Source organism: Carassius carassius, chromosome 45 (genome assembly GCF_963082965.1).
Source record: "Carassius carassius chromosome 45, fCarCar2.1, whole genome shotgun sequence".
NCBI lineage: Eukaryota > Metazoa > Chordata > Actinopteri > Cypriniformes > Cyprinidae > Carassius > Carassius carassius.
The window spans coordinates 24551485-24567745 of NC_081799.1; the positions used below are offsets into that span (position 1 = coordinate 24551485).

Here is a 16261-nt window from a genome sequence, read left to right on the forward strand (position 1 = left end):
AAAAGCAGTATCACAGAAATATTTTGTAGCAATATCCAACAATACATTGTATGGGACAAAATTATACATTTTTCTTTTACGCCAAAAATCATTTGGATATTAAGTAAAGATCATGTTCCATGCATATATCTGACTGCAAATATATCCAAACGTAATTTTTGATTAGTAATATGCATTGCTTAAGAACAACAACTTTAAAGATGATTTTCTCAATATTTAGATTTTTTTGCTCCCTCAGGTTCCAGATTTTCAAATGGTTATATCTCGGACAAATATTGTCCTCCAAACAAACCATACATCAAATGGAAAGATTATTTTTTGTATAATGTATAAATCCCAATTTCTAAAAATGGACCCTTACGACTTTATGGTTTTGTGGTTCAGGGTCACATTTTCCAAATCATATGATAATTTTGTGAAATTTATCAGTATATAATGAAGTCAAAATGAGCTTTTTTTAGCGGATATGAAGTTGAATACTGTGCTCAAGACAGAAGACGGACCTCACCTGTCCTCTTCCACGAGCTCAAGGCTTTGCCGGAGGACACTTGGATCTGATCTGGGCTCTGCTGGAAGTGCTGGAGAAAAACAAGGGATTTGAAACGACATGAAACATTGGGGAAAATTCCAGGTGAGTGAACAGTTTCAGTTCACTTGAGTGTGCTTTTGTCTGAACAAGAACAAACACATGAAAACGTCTGCTCGCACGGACTCGGTGGCATTTGGCCTGGAGCGCAGAGATGAGCCTTTTCTGGCATCTTTACTGACAGGAAAACCGTTCATTACACAAAAGCACTGAAATATTGTGCGAAAAACCGCAGCTTTACTATCAGGAGCAAAACAGAAACTGAGGGTTCACTCGTTCTCACGACAACAGTGTTTCTCATAAAGTTTCTGCATAAGATTATTGTTAATATAAATATATAGCATTTATTTATTTTAATGTTTTTTTATTAATAAATAATACTTTTCTATGCATTATATACAGTGCCTAATCAAACCCCTTTTTTGTGTTGCAGCCTTATGTTAAACTGCTATAATTCACATTAATCTACACTCCATACACCATAATGGCAAAACAAAAACAGAACGGTCACATCTTTGTAAAAACAAAACCTGAAATAAGTACATTGTATAAGTATTTAAACCCTTAACTCAGTACTTATCTGAAGCACCTTTACAGCCTCAAGTCTTTTTGGGTATGATGTTACAAACTTTGCTCATCTGGACTGGGTTTTTATAAAGGCTTTCTCCATATTAGTGTTCCTGTAGCTCAATTGGTAGAGCTTTGCTTTATCAAGCGCAAGGTTGGGGGTTCGATTCCCCGGGAACACATGATAGGTAAAAATTGTTAGCCTGAATGCACTGTAAGTCGCTTTGGATAAAAGCATCTGCTAAATGCATACATTTAATTTAATTTATATTGTTGCGAATAAGCTGAAAAGGGAAATGTCTATAAATAATTTAATATAAACTCTAAAAAAAAGGATATTTTCGTGGCCAGAGAAAACAACTTTTTTACAGTATTTACCTAACAATGCATTAGAGCATGTAGCGGATCAAAATCGTAAAGGGACATTACATTGCAAGGCAGAATCAGAAACTCATGCAATTTGTGCACAAGAGTTTTATTAACTAAACACCAACACAAAGTAGTCTAACACACAAACAAACATGGCAAAGGGCAAATGAGGCTTGATGGATGAAACCACAGCTTATACTAAACCTCTGTTTCGGTTCGGTGTTGCATGCATCGGTCCAAAAGAAGTTAAATAAAAAGCGCCCATCCATAATATAAAAAAATGCTTTGTGCATGTGCCACACAGAAACAGCGGACAGATCAAAAAACAATGGTCAGTAATTAGAAGTAAAACATTTTTAATGGATGGCCGCTTTTTATTTAACGTCTTTTGGAGTGATGCATGCAATACCCGCTGAATGGCATGAAACCGCTTGAAAGACCAAAGACAATTTTTTAAAAAGAAACTCAGTCCCACTCCAGTCCCTTCCACATTCTTTGGTTTTCCAGCATCTTCTACATGTCTGAACCCTTTCCAACATTGACAGTGTGAAATTATGGATCTCAAAATTATACAGAGCACAACTTAGGGACCCATACACAGCTTTTACAAAAGGTGGAAACATTTACTGATGCTCAAAAAGGCAACCCAATGCATTAAGAGTCGGGGGATGTTAACTTTAAGAGCATGATAAATCATAAAATACATGTCTGTAAAATCACCAACGAGCTCCAGAAAGCTGGGGTGATGCTCTGACAATCTACAGTTCGCAAGAGACTTTGACACGGAGTTACAAGAGGCTACAGCAAGATGCAAACCTCTGACATGCACCGAAAATAGAAATAGAATAATAGACATTTTTTAAATGGACAGATGAGACAAAGACGAACTTTTACCGAAGTGTTGGGAAAGCAAAAGTGTGGGAAAAAAGGAGACTGCAAATGATCCCAATCATATGAGCTCATCTGTAAAGCAGGGTGGAGGTGGTGTTATGGCATGAGCATGCATGACTGTCTCTGGAAGAGTCGTCTTAACTTTAATTAATGACAGGAGCAGAATTATTCTGGAAGGGTACAAAACCATCTTGAATACCATTATTAAAGAAAACAGACTCATCAGAAAGTGTTTCATATTGCATCAGGACATTGACCCAAAACACCCTGCCAGTTCAGTCAAGATGTTTATCAGGGCAAAGAAATGTAAAGTCTTCGATTGACCGTCTCTACTGATGTGCAGAACAGTTGAAGGAGATGTGCCAAGTAGTGTCAAGGCTTTGAAACGATCCAACATCCATCTGCACTTGCAAACATTGATCTGAAACCACCTTCCAGGGAACTACACTAACCTTTTCCACTGGTGGCACTTGTGCTAATACCTTTTTCAGTTACTGGCGCAAAACATGATTTGGTCGCACAAATTATTTATAGTAAGCCGCTCTGGATAATAATGAACAATAATGAAACTGTATTGCATACAGATGTGCTTTTTATTTTACTTGCCATCTTTTAAACCCCATGTCTTCTTGTTTTATTTCTTACAGTACACACAGTGCATTGCTCCGTCTTGTAGCTGGGGTTAGAGGGGCTCTGGTGCAGGTTGTACAGTGGGCCCTGTCTGAAATAGTTTAATTTGTACTGTATGTTCATTCTATTTATTTAGTTGTGCTATTTACACAATGGTTATATTTTTAAGTTTTTTTTTTTGTTTTTGTTAGAAAGATAACTTTGATAGAAAGATATGTAATGGAATCAACCAAAACTTCAGACAACTGTCAGTATGACAATATTTACACAGCTATCAATACTTTGTTGAACAGTTCCCAAGCAAGCAATGCTTAATTTGGTTCAGTCTGTGGTGTGAAAAGGTTGCATTAGCAATTAAAGAAAGAAACATTTAAGCAAAACATGGTCAGGTCCCTAATTAAATTTTTTTTTTAAATCAATTTCACTGGTAGTGTCCTGCACCCACCAGTAAAACAATATAATCAATTATATCTGGTTTTTGGAATGACTGTAGATAAATTCTTGTTAAAACTACAAAGTAATTCAGTCAAGAGCAGTGAGTGATTTACTTTGATTTTCATACATTAAAGACACTGACAGCAGAGCTATTAAATTAGGTGCGATCACTTTAAGAGACAATGCATCCATTATAATGATACACATCCGATTTCTTTCTCAACTCTTTACTTTCACTTAAGACATAACCACAGACGTTTTCGAACACACTTTCCAAGGCGGGTATTTTGACATATTTTGATGTATTTGTCGGTACAGAAGCAAGACTTTGAGACGTGTCTCTGCTTGCTCCCTGAACACCAGAACACCGCGGTGCTGAATTGAGCTCTTTCGCTTTTCGCTTTTTTTTTTTCTGTTTGTTTAAACTGTGATTTGTATTTATTCGTTCAGGTGCAGGAGGACGCGAACGTCCTGAAGGAGAGCTCGGTTCAGTGTTGCTGTCTGTGAGAAGCGGCTCTCTCTTGCGCACCGAACACAGCGCGCGAGTAACCAGCTACTCAGTTCAGCTTTCCCGCATCTTGTGTTTGAATGCTTTTAACTCTTTTGAATGTTTAAATTTTAAATGTTTAAAATACACATTTCTGTTTTAATAAATGCTCATATTAAATCATAGCATAACACATAAGTAGGTACAAAAATAATCTTAAAAATATAAAATATAAAAATATAAAATATATTTGGAAACGACATCAAACAATAAAAACCTAATGTCTTTATTGTCTTAATTTATATATCTGAATACATCTGCATTACCCCTGACATGTATTGGCTATATACTCTTGTAGCCTATATGTGACCCTGGAGCTTAAAACAACTCATATATATTAAGTTAACTGAGACTTGTTATAGCACTTGCATATCATTGCTTTTTTGTTGATTTTGAATGCTCCCATTGTCCTCATTTGTTAGTCTCTTTGGATAAAAGCATCATCTAAATCACTAAATCATTGCCAAAATGCAATGCAAGTAAAGTTCATGTTCCATGAAGATCTTTTGTAAATTTCCTACTGTAAATATATCAAAATTTTAATTAATTTTTGATTAGTAATATGCATTGCTAAGAACTTCATTTGGACAACTTTTAGTAAATAAAAAAAGGCTTCAGAGAGAGCTCCCCCTGGTGGTGAACTTAAAATTTCAGAATAGTTGTAATGTAACGAAGCCTCCTTTACAGAAATCATGTGATTTTAACAATGGAAACACCCACCAAACCAACGATTGAAACAAAAGATTCATAAAGGTTTCAAAGCTTCATGAAGCAGTGTTTTGAGAGCACCCATCAATATCTGTTACTTTCTTCGTACGTGAAATTTTTGTCGAGATCTCTCGAGAGGTGCTTGGCACTCTTTTATTTTGTTGTCCTTTTTCACCATCAAATATTTTTGTAATCAAATCAACTTTTGAAAGCTTAAAAGCCCAAGATTCATCCTGTGAAAACCATTTTGTAATCGGAAATTGCATTACAATGGAAATTGGTACTTAAAAATATTTTTTAGCGGTCTCCTAACCCCATAGCAGGCAGACTTAAGTGTCATATTACAAAATGCATTAGTCTTTTACAATCCAAACTTTCAATAATCTTCACATACAACATATCATTAGAAAGGTCCGAGTCTCAGGACCCCATATTATGTGATAAAAGTACTACGAACACAAAAATCTAGACATTTATGAACGAAAAATGCATTAAAATAATTGAATAGTTTTGGCGGCCCCCAGTGGCTGTTTGTGGTATAACACCATAAATAAACCCTCACAGGAACCTCATTTTTTTTCATATCAACTTCAAATTTGGAAAATACCTTATTTAGACATAAGGCTTTACTTTTTTTTTAAATAGAAATGTTATAGTAAAACCTGTTACGTAAAATATATTACAAAAATGTACAGTGCATTTTCTTTACAGTAAATTTAAACTTTTTGATATTTTATCTATAATTTCTTTTGGAAATAATTCCACTTCTGTAATAATCTTCTGACAGTCTTTCTTTAAAAAGTTTGAATAGTGCACTTTAATTGAAATGGGGGGTTGCAGTTAAGGGGTTAAAATATAAAAATGCAAGTGTTTGCACAGCTGTATTTATAACACCAAGTGAGTCCCATCAGGTAATGAAAAGTTCATCACACTTGTGGTCTTCATCCTCAATTAAACACTTGGATCAAATACACGAATTGCATCATATAAGTAGTCAAGTGCAAAGGTTGTAAGTGTTTGTACCTGATGGATCTGCTGGATTTCTCTCATGGCCAGTCGTATGGAGGGATAGAGTCGGGGGAACGGTCTGCTCTCTCCGGTCGGGTCGTCGTCCTTGTGCTCCATCGGAGAGGCTTCGATGCGTCTGCGGCGGTCAGAGATGCGCTTGAGCACCGGTGGTTTATGGGACTCTGGGTTTGAGCTTCCTCCCGGCGGCAGGAAGAGCCTCTGCATCTGTAAGTGCACTTTGTGTGAACCCATGTCCTGATCCTCATCGGGACGCTCCACTGCCTCCCAAGATGATGATGATGATGATGAAGTAAACGCTTTGAGCTCCTCATAGTCGGGCTCTTGATCACACATCTGCACACACACACACACACACACACACCAGCATTACTCTCTCGACACTGAACAAGTTACAGTTCCTGAGAAAGACGTATAATTAAATTACAGTAACATATGATCACATAATGGGTTACATTTGAATGTTTTCACACACATAGATTCGACTGATTTCGTTCAAAATTGCATTGACTGCTTTAAAATATGAGACCGCGATGTTTCAGGAGTTTAAGACACATGCTTCGTAGATAACCGTTTTATTTCTTGATGCTTTATAGTATTTTTTTTTCCCAAGGCATTGTTGGATGCCATTGTTTTCTGTCATAGCTATGCAAAGACTTGATTTCAAAAACTGTGTCATAGCTATTAAACTTTTTCTTATGATATTAAATCTGTATTTAATATCAGAGCGATCTCAAAGTGAATTGAAGTGCTGAAGTCTTAAGGTGATTATAACCTTAATTCAAGTAATGAAGGATTTTGAAAACGCTATTGTCTGGTTTAAATGTTTCAGGATTATTAACATCTGAAAACATCCATTAGAAATAGAGAAAAGTACTCAAATGTAATCAGTTACATTGCTTTAATAAAGTGATTGAAATAGCTACACTACTTGTTACATTTACGACATGGTAACTTGTGATCTGTAGCCTGTTATATTTCCAAAGTGACTGAGTTCAGGACACTCACCTGACCGCAGGGCAAGGTCAGCAGCTCCATGAAGGGCTTGATGCCCACCTGAGTGTGATACTGGACCAGATCTGTGAGAGAGGAATGAGCTCGATCCTCTCCCAGAATCACATACTTCCCATTGCTCTGCATCTCCACCATATAGTGACGACAGCGATCAGCTCCCCTGATACACACCATACATCATAAACATACAAGAAACACAACCAAGTGATGAATAAATATATATATATGAATAAATTATTATTATTATTATAAAAAAATAAACACCAAAAATACTAATGATTCCGTGTGTTGTTATTTTTGCATATTATTATTAATATTATTTTTGTTGTTAATTACTATTAGTAAAATTATTAATAATTATTATTTGTAACAAGTGTATACTATTTAAATGATTCCTTTGTATTTATTAGTACTACTAATAGAAAGATTCTTACATTATATTATCATTACATAATTGCATTCATTTTTATATGAAAAAAATATTATTAATACATAATTCAATATTAACTTTGAAAGGTTTTGACCACCTCAACTGTTGACTGCTAATATATACACACACATATATATATACATATATATACACACACATATATATATATATATATATATATATATATATATATATATATATATATATATATATATATACACACACACACACACACACACACACACACACATACATACATATATATATACATATAGATATATACATACACATATAGATATACATATATACATTAGGGGTGTAACGGTACGTGTATTCGTACCGGACCGTTTCGGTACAGGGCTTTCGGTACGGTGCACGTGTGTACCGAATGACGGAATGCAATATTTTGTGCGCGGAACATATACATTTTCTTGTTTCCAAACGAACATATTAAGTGGCGGAAGTCTCCGCGTTCAGCGCAAATCCCGCCCTGCAGGTGATTCTAAGGCCGGCGACACACTGGATGCGTGGCACAAGCGTCTCACCTGCGTGGCGTGTCCATTTTTAATTCGGCTCCCATGTTAACAGGTTAGAGCTTACAGACTGCCTGCTTTAGACGCGCATCTCAGGCGCGGCTCGAGCTGCACGGAAAATGTGTGCATGCTAGAAATAGAACCGACGCCTATTTTTCACGCGACACGCACGCGTGTTGGAAGCGTTTCCAGGCAAAATAGAATAGGAAAATATGTTTATATATCATTTTGTACACAAATACATATTAATTCATGACACTTTGATGTTTGAAAGTCTATAGGTTGACATAAATTCAGATATAAATGTAATTTAAAAAATAAATTAGCGATTTTCAAATATTGCACCTGTCAAACAGTCTATTTTGCCGTCAATACTGTTGACGGTGTCCTTTATCAGTAGGCTTTATATTTATGTTCAACATGAAGTATAGATATTGTTGTCATGAAGACAAGATCCTGGTCTGTCTACAGCAGCAGGCACGGCACGGTTCTGGTGAAGCAGGCCTACACGCTGGGATTGGTAATGCTGCACTGTAATCATAGTTATTTATTTATATTTTTCATTATATTTTATTATATGATATTGGTTTGAGACTGAGAGTATTTTATTTAGTGGAGAACTTTCCAGCAGTATTTTATTTCTTATTCTTTTTTTATTTTATATATATTTTATTAAAAAGTATAAAAAAAAAAGTGTGTAGTAATAAACAACCTGCAGTTTAATGTTTGCATTCCTTTCTCTTACTGTACCGAACCGTGATTTTTACATACCGTTACACAATAAACATACATAAACACAAGATATAAAAAATAATTACTATTCATAATAATATTAATAATAATAATAATAGTAACTAGTAAAAATGCTAATTATATGAATTAGTAGCAGTAATAAAAATAATTAGCTAAAACTCTAATTGAGTAGTAGTAATAATAATAAATAATAATAATAACTAGTAAAAATGCTAATTATATAAATAAGTAGTAGTAATAATTATAGTAACTAGTAAAAATGATTTTATATAAAGTAGTAATAATAATAATAATAATAAAAACTAGTAAAAATGCTAATTATATAAATTACTGCAGTAATAATAATAGTAGCTAGTTAAAATGCTAATTATATAAATTAGTAGTAGTGTTAATAATAATAATAATTATTATTATTATAATAACTTGCTAAAATTCTAATTAATTATATAAATTAGTAGTAGTAATAATAAAAATATCTTAAGTTAAACACTTCTCTTCTTCTCATGATAAGGAGTTTCTCTTGCATCACTGGTTAGTTGAGATGCATATAAAGAGGTTTTAATAAGCTGATTTCTACTCATGTACTATAAATATACTACTTCAATTCAATCTATTTAAACTTGAAACATGCAGCACGTGTTATACTACAGCTGGTATTTTTGATTTGGACACAGAACGCACCTGAAGGTCAGCGTGTAACCCTCTCTGCTCTGACCCACACGCACCAGGAAACAGCCGAGAGGTTTGTCGATCAGCAGATCTTCTGCTTGTCTGAGAAAGCAAGGTAACAGTCAGCATAGTATTCAGACGATCAGGGATTAAAGTGTTCAGATGTCCGTCAGTTCATAAAGACAGTAACTTGAATGATTCATCCGTTCGAACGAATCAACTGAATGAATGATTCAGTGATAAAATCAGTGACTTGCCGCCACCTGCTGGCAGATTTAGTGTATAATTTCAGTTATTTAAATCCTTTAATATTTCTGTATTCAAAAATTTATATTTAAAACATTAGTCTCCTCATTCATTTAACTGCAAAGCCGCTTTTGTGTACTTCTATTAGTATTAATTAATTTATTAATACCAATTTCATTAGGATTGGTAACTTATTCTACTTCTAATTATATGGTTTTAAACCGAGATTTTAAAAAGCTTATAAACATACATTTTTGAATTTGACAGATGAAAATGATGCGATTATGAATGTAAGAGAAAATACTGCTGTAAGTCACTTTAAGGAGTTAAATGTCAACTCGTATTAGGAAGGCGAATTTTTTATTATTGATCAGAAGGTGCTTCCAAAATCTTTTTATTTGGAGGACAATCGCTCCTGAATGAAATGATATGCTAAAATCTGCCAGCAGGTGGCGCCAAGTCACTGATTTGATCACTGAGTCATTCATTCAATTGATTCGTTCGATCATCTGAATCATTCAGGCTTTATGAACTGAAGGAACACTTTAATTCCTGGATGTTGATATGAGTTTGTGTGTGATAGCGCACCTGCGTGAGATCATGCCGTGGAACCAGCTGGGGAAACCTCCGTCTCTGGTAAGCTTTCGCACCTGTGTCTCTTTGAACCAGCGGATAGTGTTGGTCTTCTTCAGGTGTTTCTCTTTCATTCGCTCTTCATCGATCGGCTGAAGCATCAGAGAAGCATTCAGCTCGTTATCAAACGGAGTTGCCTGGCCACAAAATAAAACGAAAACCAGTTAAAAAGTCAGGGTTATTACTGTTAACTAAAACCATAAAACAATGAAACAAACTTTAACTAATTTAAAATGCATAAACCATTTTATTTCAGCTAGTTAATAAGGCAACATTTTAGTTTAGTTTAATTAACACAAATTTTTTTTATATATATATATATATATATATATATATATATATATATACTAAAATAATGAAAATGCAACAAAATTATTAAAACGTTAAAATTAATATGGAAAATCTAATAATGAAAACTGATTAAATAAAACCAAACAAATAATTAAACCAATAATTATAGTATCATGTATTCTAATAATAATAAAAAAGTATTATTTGTATAAAAGTATTTATTTATATGTATTTAGTATTAGTTTGAATATTTATTTAAAAAAAAAACTACCAATAAACACTAACCTTATAAAACATTTTGTATGAATTAAATATGCAAACAATATTATTATTAAAAATAATAATAATATAATTTATTTCAATATGTTATCATCATCATTATATATTTTATTTATTGTTTATATTAACATAATAATTTATTATGAATAATATAAATGTGACTATTTACTATTTCTAACGCCAATAATAATAAATAGCAAAAATACGAAAAATATTTTGTATGAATAAAATATGAAAACATTATTATTAACAATAATGTACACAATTGCAATATAATAATAATTAGTATTATTTTTATTTGCATGAATGCACTAATTATTAAAACCAATTTTACGTCTTTCTATGTATAACACTGTTTTATATGAATTAATGAGTAAATGATCATGATGATGATGGTGATTAGGAGGCATGAAACATGTTTTTAGCTCTAACACAGACTAGAAAAGTGAGTTGGCACACAAATAATCTTTCAACTGCTAGGTTGAGGAGGTAATCTGCTAAACCCAGGTGAAGTATTCACACCTCAATCAGTTTGCTGCGGGGTCGTGGTACAGGAGCCAGATGCGGTGATTTCGGGACGATGCTCATCACAGAGCGCGGTCTGGGCTCCGGCTTCTTCTTCCTCGGCAGAGGCACCGGTGGAGAAGCAGGTCCTGTACACACACACACACACACACACACACACAGGGCTTTAACACACACCACTGCCATCAGCACTGTGAACACAGAGCACAGTTCTTACGCAGGTTCTCCTGCTCCAGCTCCAGACGCCTCTTCCTCTCGTCCTCCAGCTGCTGTCTCCTCCTCTCCTCTTCCTCTCGCTCTTCTCTCTCCCGCTGAGCCTGACGCTGTCTCCGGATCTCCGCCAGCAGAGAAAGAAACTTCCTCCGGCAGATCCGAGCGCGGTAATCTAACACGACAAGAGACGCAGTCAAGTATTGAACACACTCCAATGACACGAGACGAACTCCTCGAAAACAAGCATAAATCATGCTTACAGGGATACACTTAATACTGAATACTTTTCATTCTGAGGCTATGAATTATACAGAGACAAATGTGAACATACACGTCAAATGTTTTTGAAATTAAATAAATAAATCAAATCTCTTTTGCTCACCAGGGCTGCATTTATTTGACCAAAAATACAGTAAAAACTGAAAAAAAATATGGAAATATTTTTACCATTTAATAGAACTGTTCTCTAGGTGAATATATCGTGAGATGTCATTTATTTCTGTGATCAAAGCTGTGTTTTCAGCATCATTACCGTCACATGATTCTTCAGAAATCATTCTAATATTCTGATTTGCTACTCAAGAAACATTTCTGATTATCATCAATGTTGAAAACAGTTGTGCATCTTAAAACAAATTAAATCTAAAATGCAATTTCTTCTATCGCTCAAGGATGCATTAAATTGATCAAAAGTGACATTTATAATGTTACAGAATATTTCCATATTAAAGAAATGCGATTATTTTGAATGCTATATTCATTAAAAAAATGTATCATGGTTTCCACCAAAATAGGAGGCAGTGCAACCTGACAATTCAGCTTTGAACACGGAAAAAAATTACATTTTAAAATATATTTCAATAAAGTTTAAATTAAATTTGTGTATTTAACATATATTTAAATATTCCATTATTTATTTAATAAATGTATTAAATATTTAAAAATGTATTATGCATTATATAAAACTTATAATAGCTTAAAATATAAATTAAAATACAAATAATAAATACATTCATGCATAAAATAAAAAAACTAATAACTTACATAAAATCTAAATATATGTAATATTTCTACATATTACACACACTTGTAAAATAAATTCTAAAATAGTTAATGAATATTATATTATTATTATTATTACTACTACTACTACAACCACATTTTAATAACATTTATATTTACTCTTACGTATTTACTTTTTTAATTTTGTGAAACTTACATTTTTTTAATAATTTTTTTTTATTGTAAAAAATATTCCACAATATTACCGTTTCTACATTTCTTCTGCATAAACAAATGCATAATTAAATATTAAATAAATATGGGAGGCTTATATAAATAGCGTATAACCTCTCAAATTTACATTTGAACACAAATTCAGTACTTGATTCATCTTGATTACCAACAATAATGTGAACTTATGAATTATAACATGCCATTTACATACAAAAGTCTTAAAGGTACAGTCACAAAAACACCCTTCATAACTCTAACTATGGGTCAGAGGATGGAAAACCTTTGATGAAACAAACCTTGACATTATGAGGAAAAATATACGATTTATAATGTCCTTCCATTCATTCTGTGCCATTATTTACATAAAGTAAGCCACGTATCCAGGAAAGTTCATGTCTAAGCTTGCTCTGATGAGTGTTTTCATGAGTGTGTTTCTGAGAGGGGTTTCAGGCTGCTATAAAACAGTCAAACTTTGAGCCAAGCTTTCATGTGCAGTCAATAGTGTGTATTTAATATCCTCTCATCGAGGGATAAATAAAAGAGTTTAATTGCTCCTTACTCTTCTGAATGACAAGCGCCGCTCGTCCCAGTCTCTCCAGCAGACGAGCCAACTCTTCCTGATGCCAATACTTAAAAAACAACCGGGACGACCTGAAAGAGCAGCACAAGAGGACTGCTGGGACTTGCTCGATTCGTCAATACTATGAGAGCCATTGAAGTATCTTATGTATTCGTTCATAGTCATTTATCACCAAATGTTCAAGCCAAGTAAAAAAACAATAATGAAAGCATGTTAGATCCTGTGACAACAAAACAATTCTGAACACCATGACAGGTCTTACAAAAGCTAGATTTGAATATTGTATGGATATGAATGTAGCATTTGGATCTATAACGTCAGGAGGGTACGTAGATAGTTATGGATTTTTAATTTCCCCTTTCAGAAGATAAATACTGCCTTTCATTTCAAGCTCATTGTTATTGTAGATGTGCATTTAATACATATTCAAATATTCCAATAATTATTTAATAAATGTATCAAATATTTAAAAATGTAATGTATTTTGCAATATATATATATATATATTAATAAAAAAAAAAAATACATTTACATAATGTAAAAAATTTTAGAATTTAAATGATATTTAAATATATATGTATTATTAATAACACACACAAATGTTTTAAATAATTTTATAAATTATATAATATTTATTATATAGTGTTAAATTATATTGTTAATACATTTAATATTTATATTTTAATTTTGTTAAATTAAACATTTTAATTTTAATTTTTAATTATTTTAAATAAATATTTTTAAAACCGTTAAATGTTATATATATATATATATATATATATATATATATATATATATATATATATATATATATATATATATATATAAACATATTACACAAACTAATTACTGCTTTTTTAAACACATACAAAAACAGTTTTTACATATGTACTATATATATTAATAAAAAGAATAAAATATGAATAAAAATGTGAGTGGTTCGGGTTTGTTTTCAAATCATTACAACATCATATGAACAATCATAACAGTAATGCATGCCTCAAATACCACTTATAATGCATTTAATTTACTTCATGACTTAAACGGGTCTCAACACGCTCACACTTACCCACACTTCCAACCCGAGAGCTCAGTGCTGTTCAGGATCGACATGCAACTGAAAACAACAACAACAACAATGCACTTTTAATGAAACCAAATAATAGGGATCTTATTCATATTTTATATTTAAACATTTCAAATATGCTATTATTATATTCAATAATAGTGCATTATTTTACATAAAAGTACAAAGTTATTCATCTAGGTGGGGACTTTTTTCTTGCATTTCTTGGTGCACATGACTCTAACACAACTCTGATGTATGTGTAGTTCAGACCTGCTTTTGTCCAGTGGTAGATCTGGTTTCAGCAGAAGTATATTGTACCTACAGGACCGAATTAAGAGTCAGGCCGCTGGGAATCTGATGTAATGAACTCAGAAAATGGCTGTTTTCCTGCCTGCACACCAACCTCTCGGCAAACTCCTTGAACGACGGACGCCACGAGAAACCGTCCCGCCGGATTCGGATGGTTTCCATCAGGCCGTTGTATCTCAGCTACAGAGGATGAAAACAGAGCATCAGAACACGAATACGATGGACCGGACAACTGAGGTTATGACAGGTGCCATTAGGTCACTATTAAAGGGAGATTACACAGAAATTAAACTGTTCTGATGGTATTTATTCACTCTCATACTCTACAAACATCTTCTATGAAACACAGAGAAACTAAAGTGGATGATTTTTACTGCCAAGCTTCAGAAATAGCCAACAATACTATTGCATCAAAAATAGCAAATGTATCATAAAAGCAGTTTATCCAACTATTGAGCTATATCATAAAAAAGAAACAACTGAAGAGTTGTTGATTTTTTTTTTTTTTTTTAAAGGAAAACTATTCATTTCAATTTTAAGCTCTTGCATTGTCAAAGTTAATATTTTAAACAAGAACACACACACACAATTTAAACCATTTTTTTTCATTTAGTACCCTTCAGAGGCTGCAGAAGATAGTTAAATTTACATTATATTTAAATATAAAATGCATGTACTTGTATGATATTCCATATAATATGATACAAAATATAAATGATCATTATATGCTGCAAAGGGCACTTCCGCATATGTCCAGCAGGTGTCAGTGTTGCACAGTCTTGTAGTTTTCAACAGCACTGCTTATGTACTGAATGAAACTGTACATCATCTGACCATGTGACTTCATAACTGTTTGTGTGTAAACATACATGCACAGACAGAGACATTAAGGTCATTTGAGCAGGATGGACCGGTATTCAAGAGAACAGTTTTTCGAGAACCGAGAACAAATAGTTGAACAACTAGCTGCTCCAACTAATCACCACATACAGAGTTTAGTCCATATTGGCACTTAAAACACAAACCCAGCAGCTTCTGTATTATTAGAGGGATTTGGATCGAGCTCCATCATAACTGCATTAAAAGGCTTCTAGGTTTAAGTACAGCTCACAGAGCTCAGACTCCACCGGAGGGCAGGAAAATCTGAGAACGCATTTGGCTTCACTGTGGAAACTAAAAGAGGCCCAAACAGGGCCGAGCGCAGCAGATGCTGACTCTGTTCAACCCACCTGATCCATCACCAGTTTACTGTCCAGCTGATCGGGCTGCTTGCTTCGGTTGGGTTTGATGCACCGAACAAAGTGTGGACCGGCCGCAAACATCTTCTCCATGAGGACAGCCAGAGAATGCTGCACGGAAAACAACACACAGACATTTAGGCTGTTAAATAAACAGACAGGGTCAAACACACCAGAGTGAATGTCAGTGCTTCATCATCATAACAATCAATGCAAAAGATCTTAAATGATCCAAGAAATAGACTTCACATTCGGAAAATATCATTTATCTTCATTATGAGGTGAAAGATAGGGAAACCTGTTTCCACCACAGAACAAACAAATACAGGTAATAATTCAATAAAGGACATTTTATCTCAAATCTGGAAATTATAATCAGAATTGTGAGATATAAACCCAGAACTACAATGTTTATCTCAGGATTCTGACTTTTCTCCTCAGAATTGATGGTTTAGATCTTGCCACTCCGAGTTTGTCTCACGAT

At 33.5% G+C, this 16261-nt stretch overlaps 2 protein-coding genes across 4 annotated transcripts in view; one reads left to right on the plus strand and one right to left on the minus strand.

Moving 5' to 3' along the window:
* The window catches only part of LOC132127146 (mesoderm induction early response protein 3-like), a 164435-nt gene that overhangs the window by 81789 nt on the left and 66385 nt on the right, over positions 1 to 16261 (plus strand). The gene's annotated exons all lie outside the window — the stretch shown is intronic.
* Positions 1 to 16261, minus strand: part of LOC132127119 (myosin-IIIb-like) — a 42589-nt gene that overhangs the window by 443 nt on the left and 25885 nt on the right. The window contains exons 19-30 of one of the 3 annotated variants that reach the window (XM_059538758.1): positions 15769 to 15888; positions 14634 to 14719; positions 14501 to 14548; positions 14231 to 14278; positions 13141 to 13232; positions 11350 to 11517; positions 11130 to 11260; positions 9993 to 10174; positions 9171 to 9260; positions 6768 to 6933; positions 5757 to 6095; positions 509 to 566 (exon numbers count right to left, since the gene is read on the minus strand). In XM_059538758.1, coding sequence (XP_059394741.1) covers positions 509 to 566; positions 5757 to 6095; positions 6768 to 6933; positions 9171 to 9260; positions 9993 to 10174; positions 11130 to 11260; positions 11350 to 11517; positions 13141 to 13232; positions 14231 to 14278; positions 14501 to 14548; positions 14634 to 14719; positions 15769 to 15888 — 1528 coding nt within the window. Of the gene's footprint in view, positions 1 to 508; positions 579 to 5756; positions 6096 to 6767; positions 6934 to 9170; positions 9261 to 9992; positions 10175 to 11129; positions 11261 to 11349; positions 11518 to 13140; positions 13233 to 14230; positions 14279 to 14500; positions 14549 to 14633; positions 14720 to 15768; positions 15889 to 16261 lie in introns of all 3 variants that reach the window. The other 2 variants (XM_059538756.1, XM_059538757.1) reach the window with 2 other exon arrangements.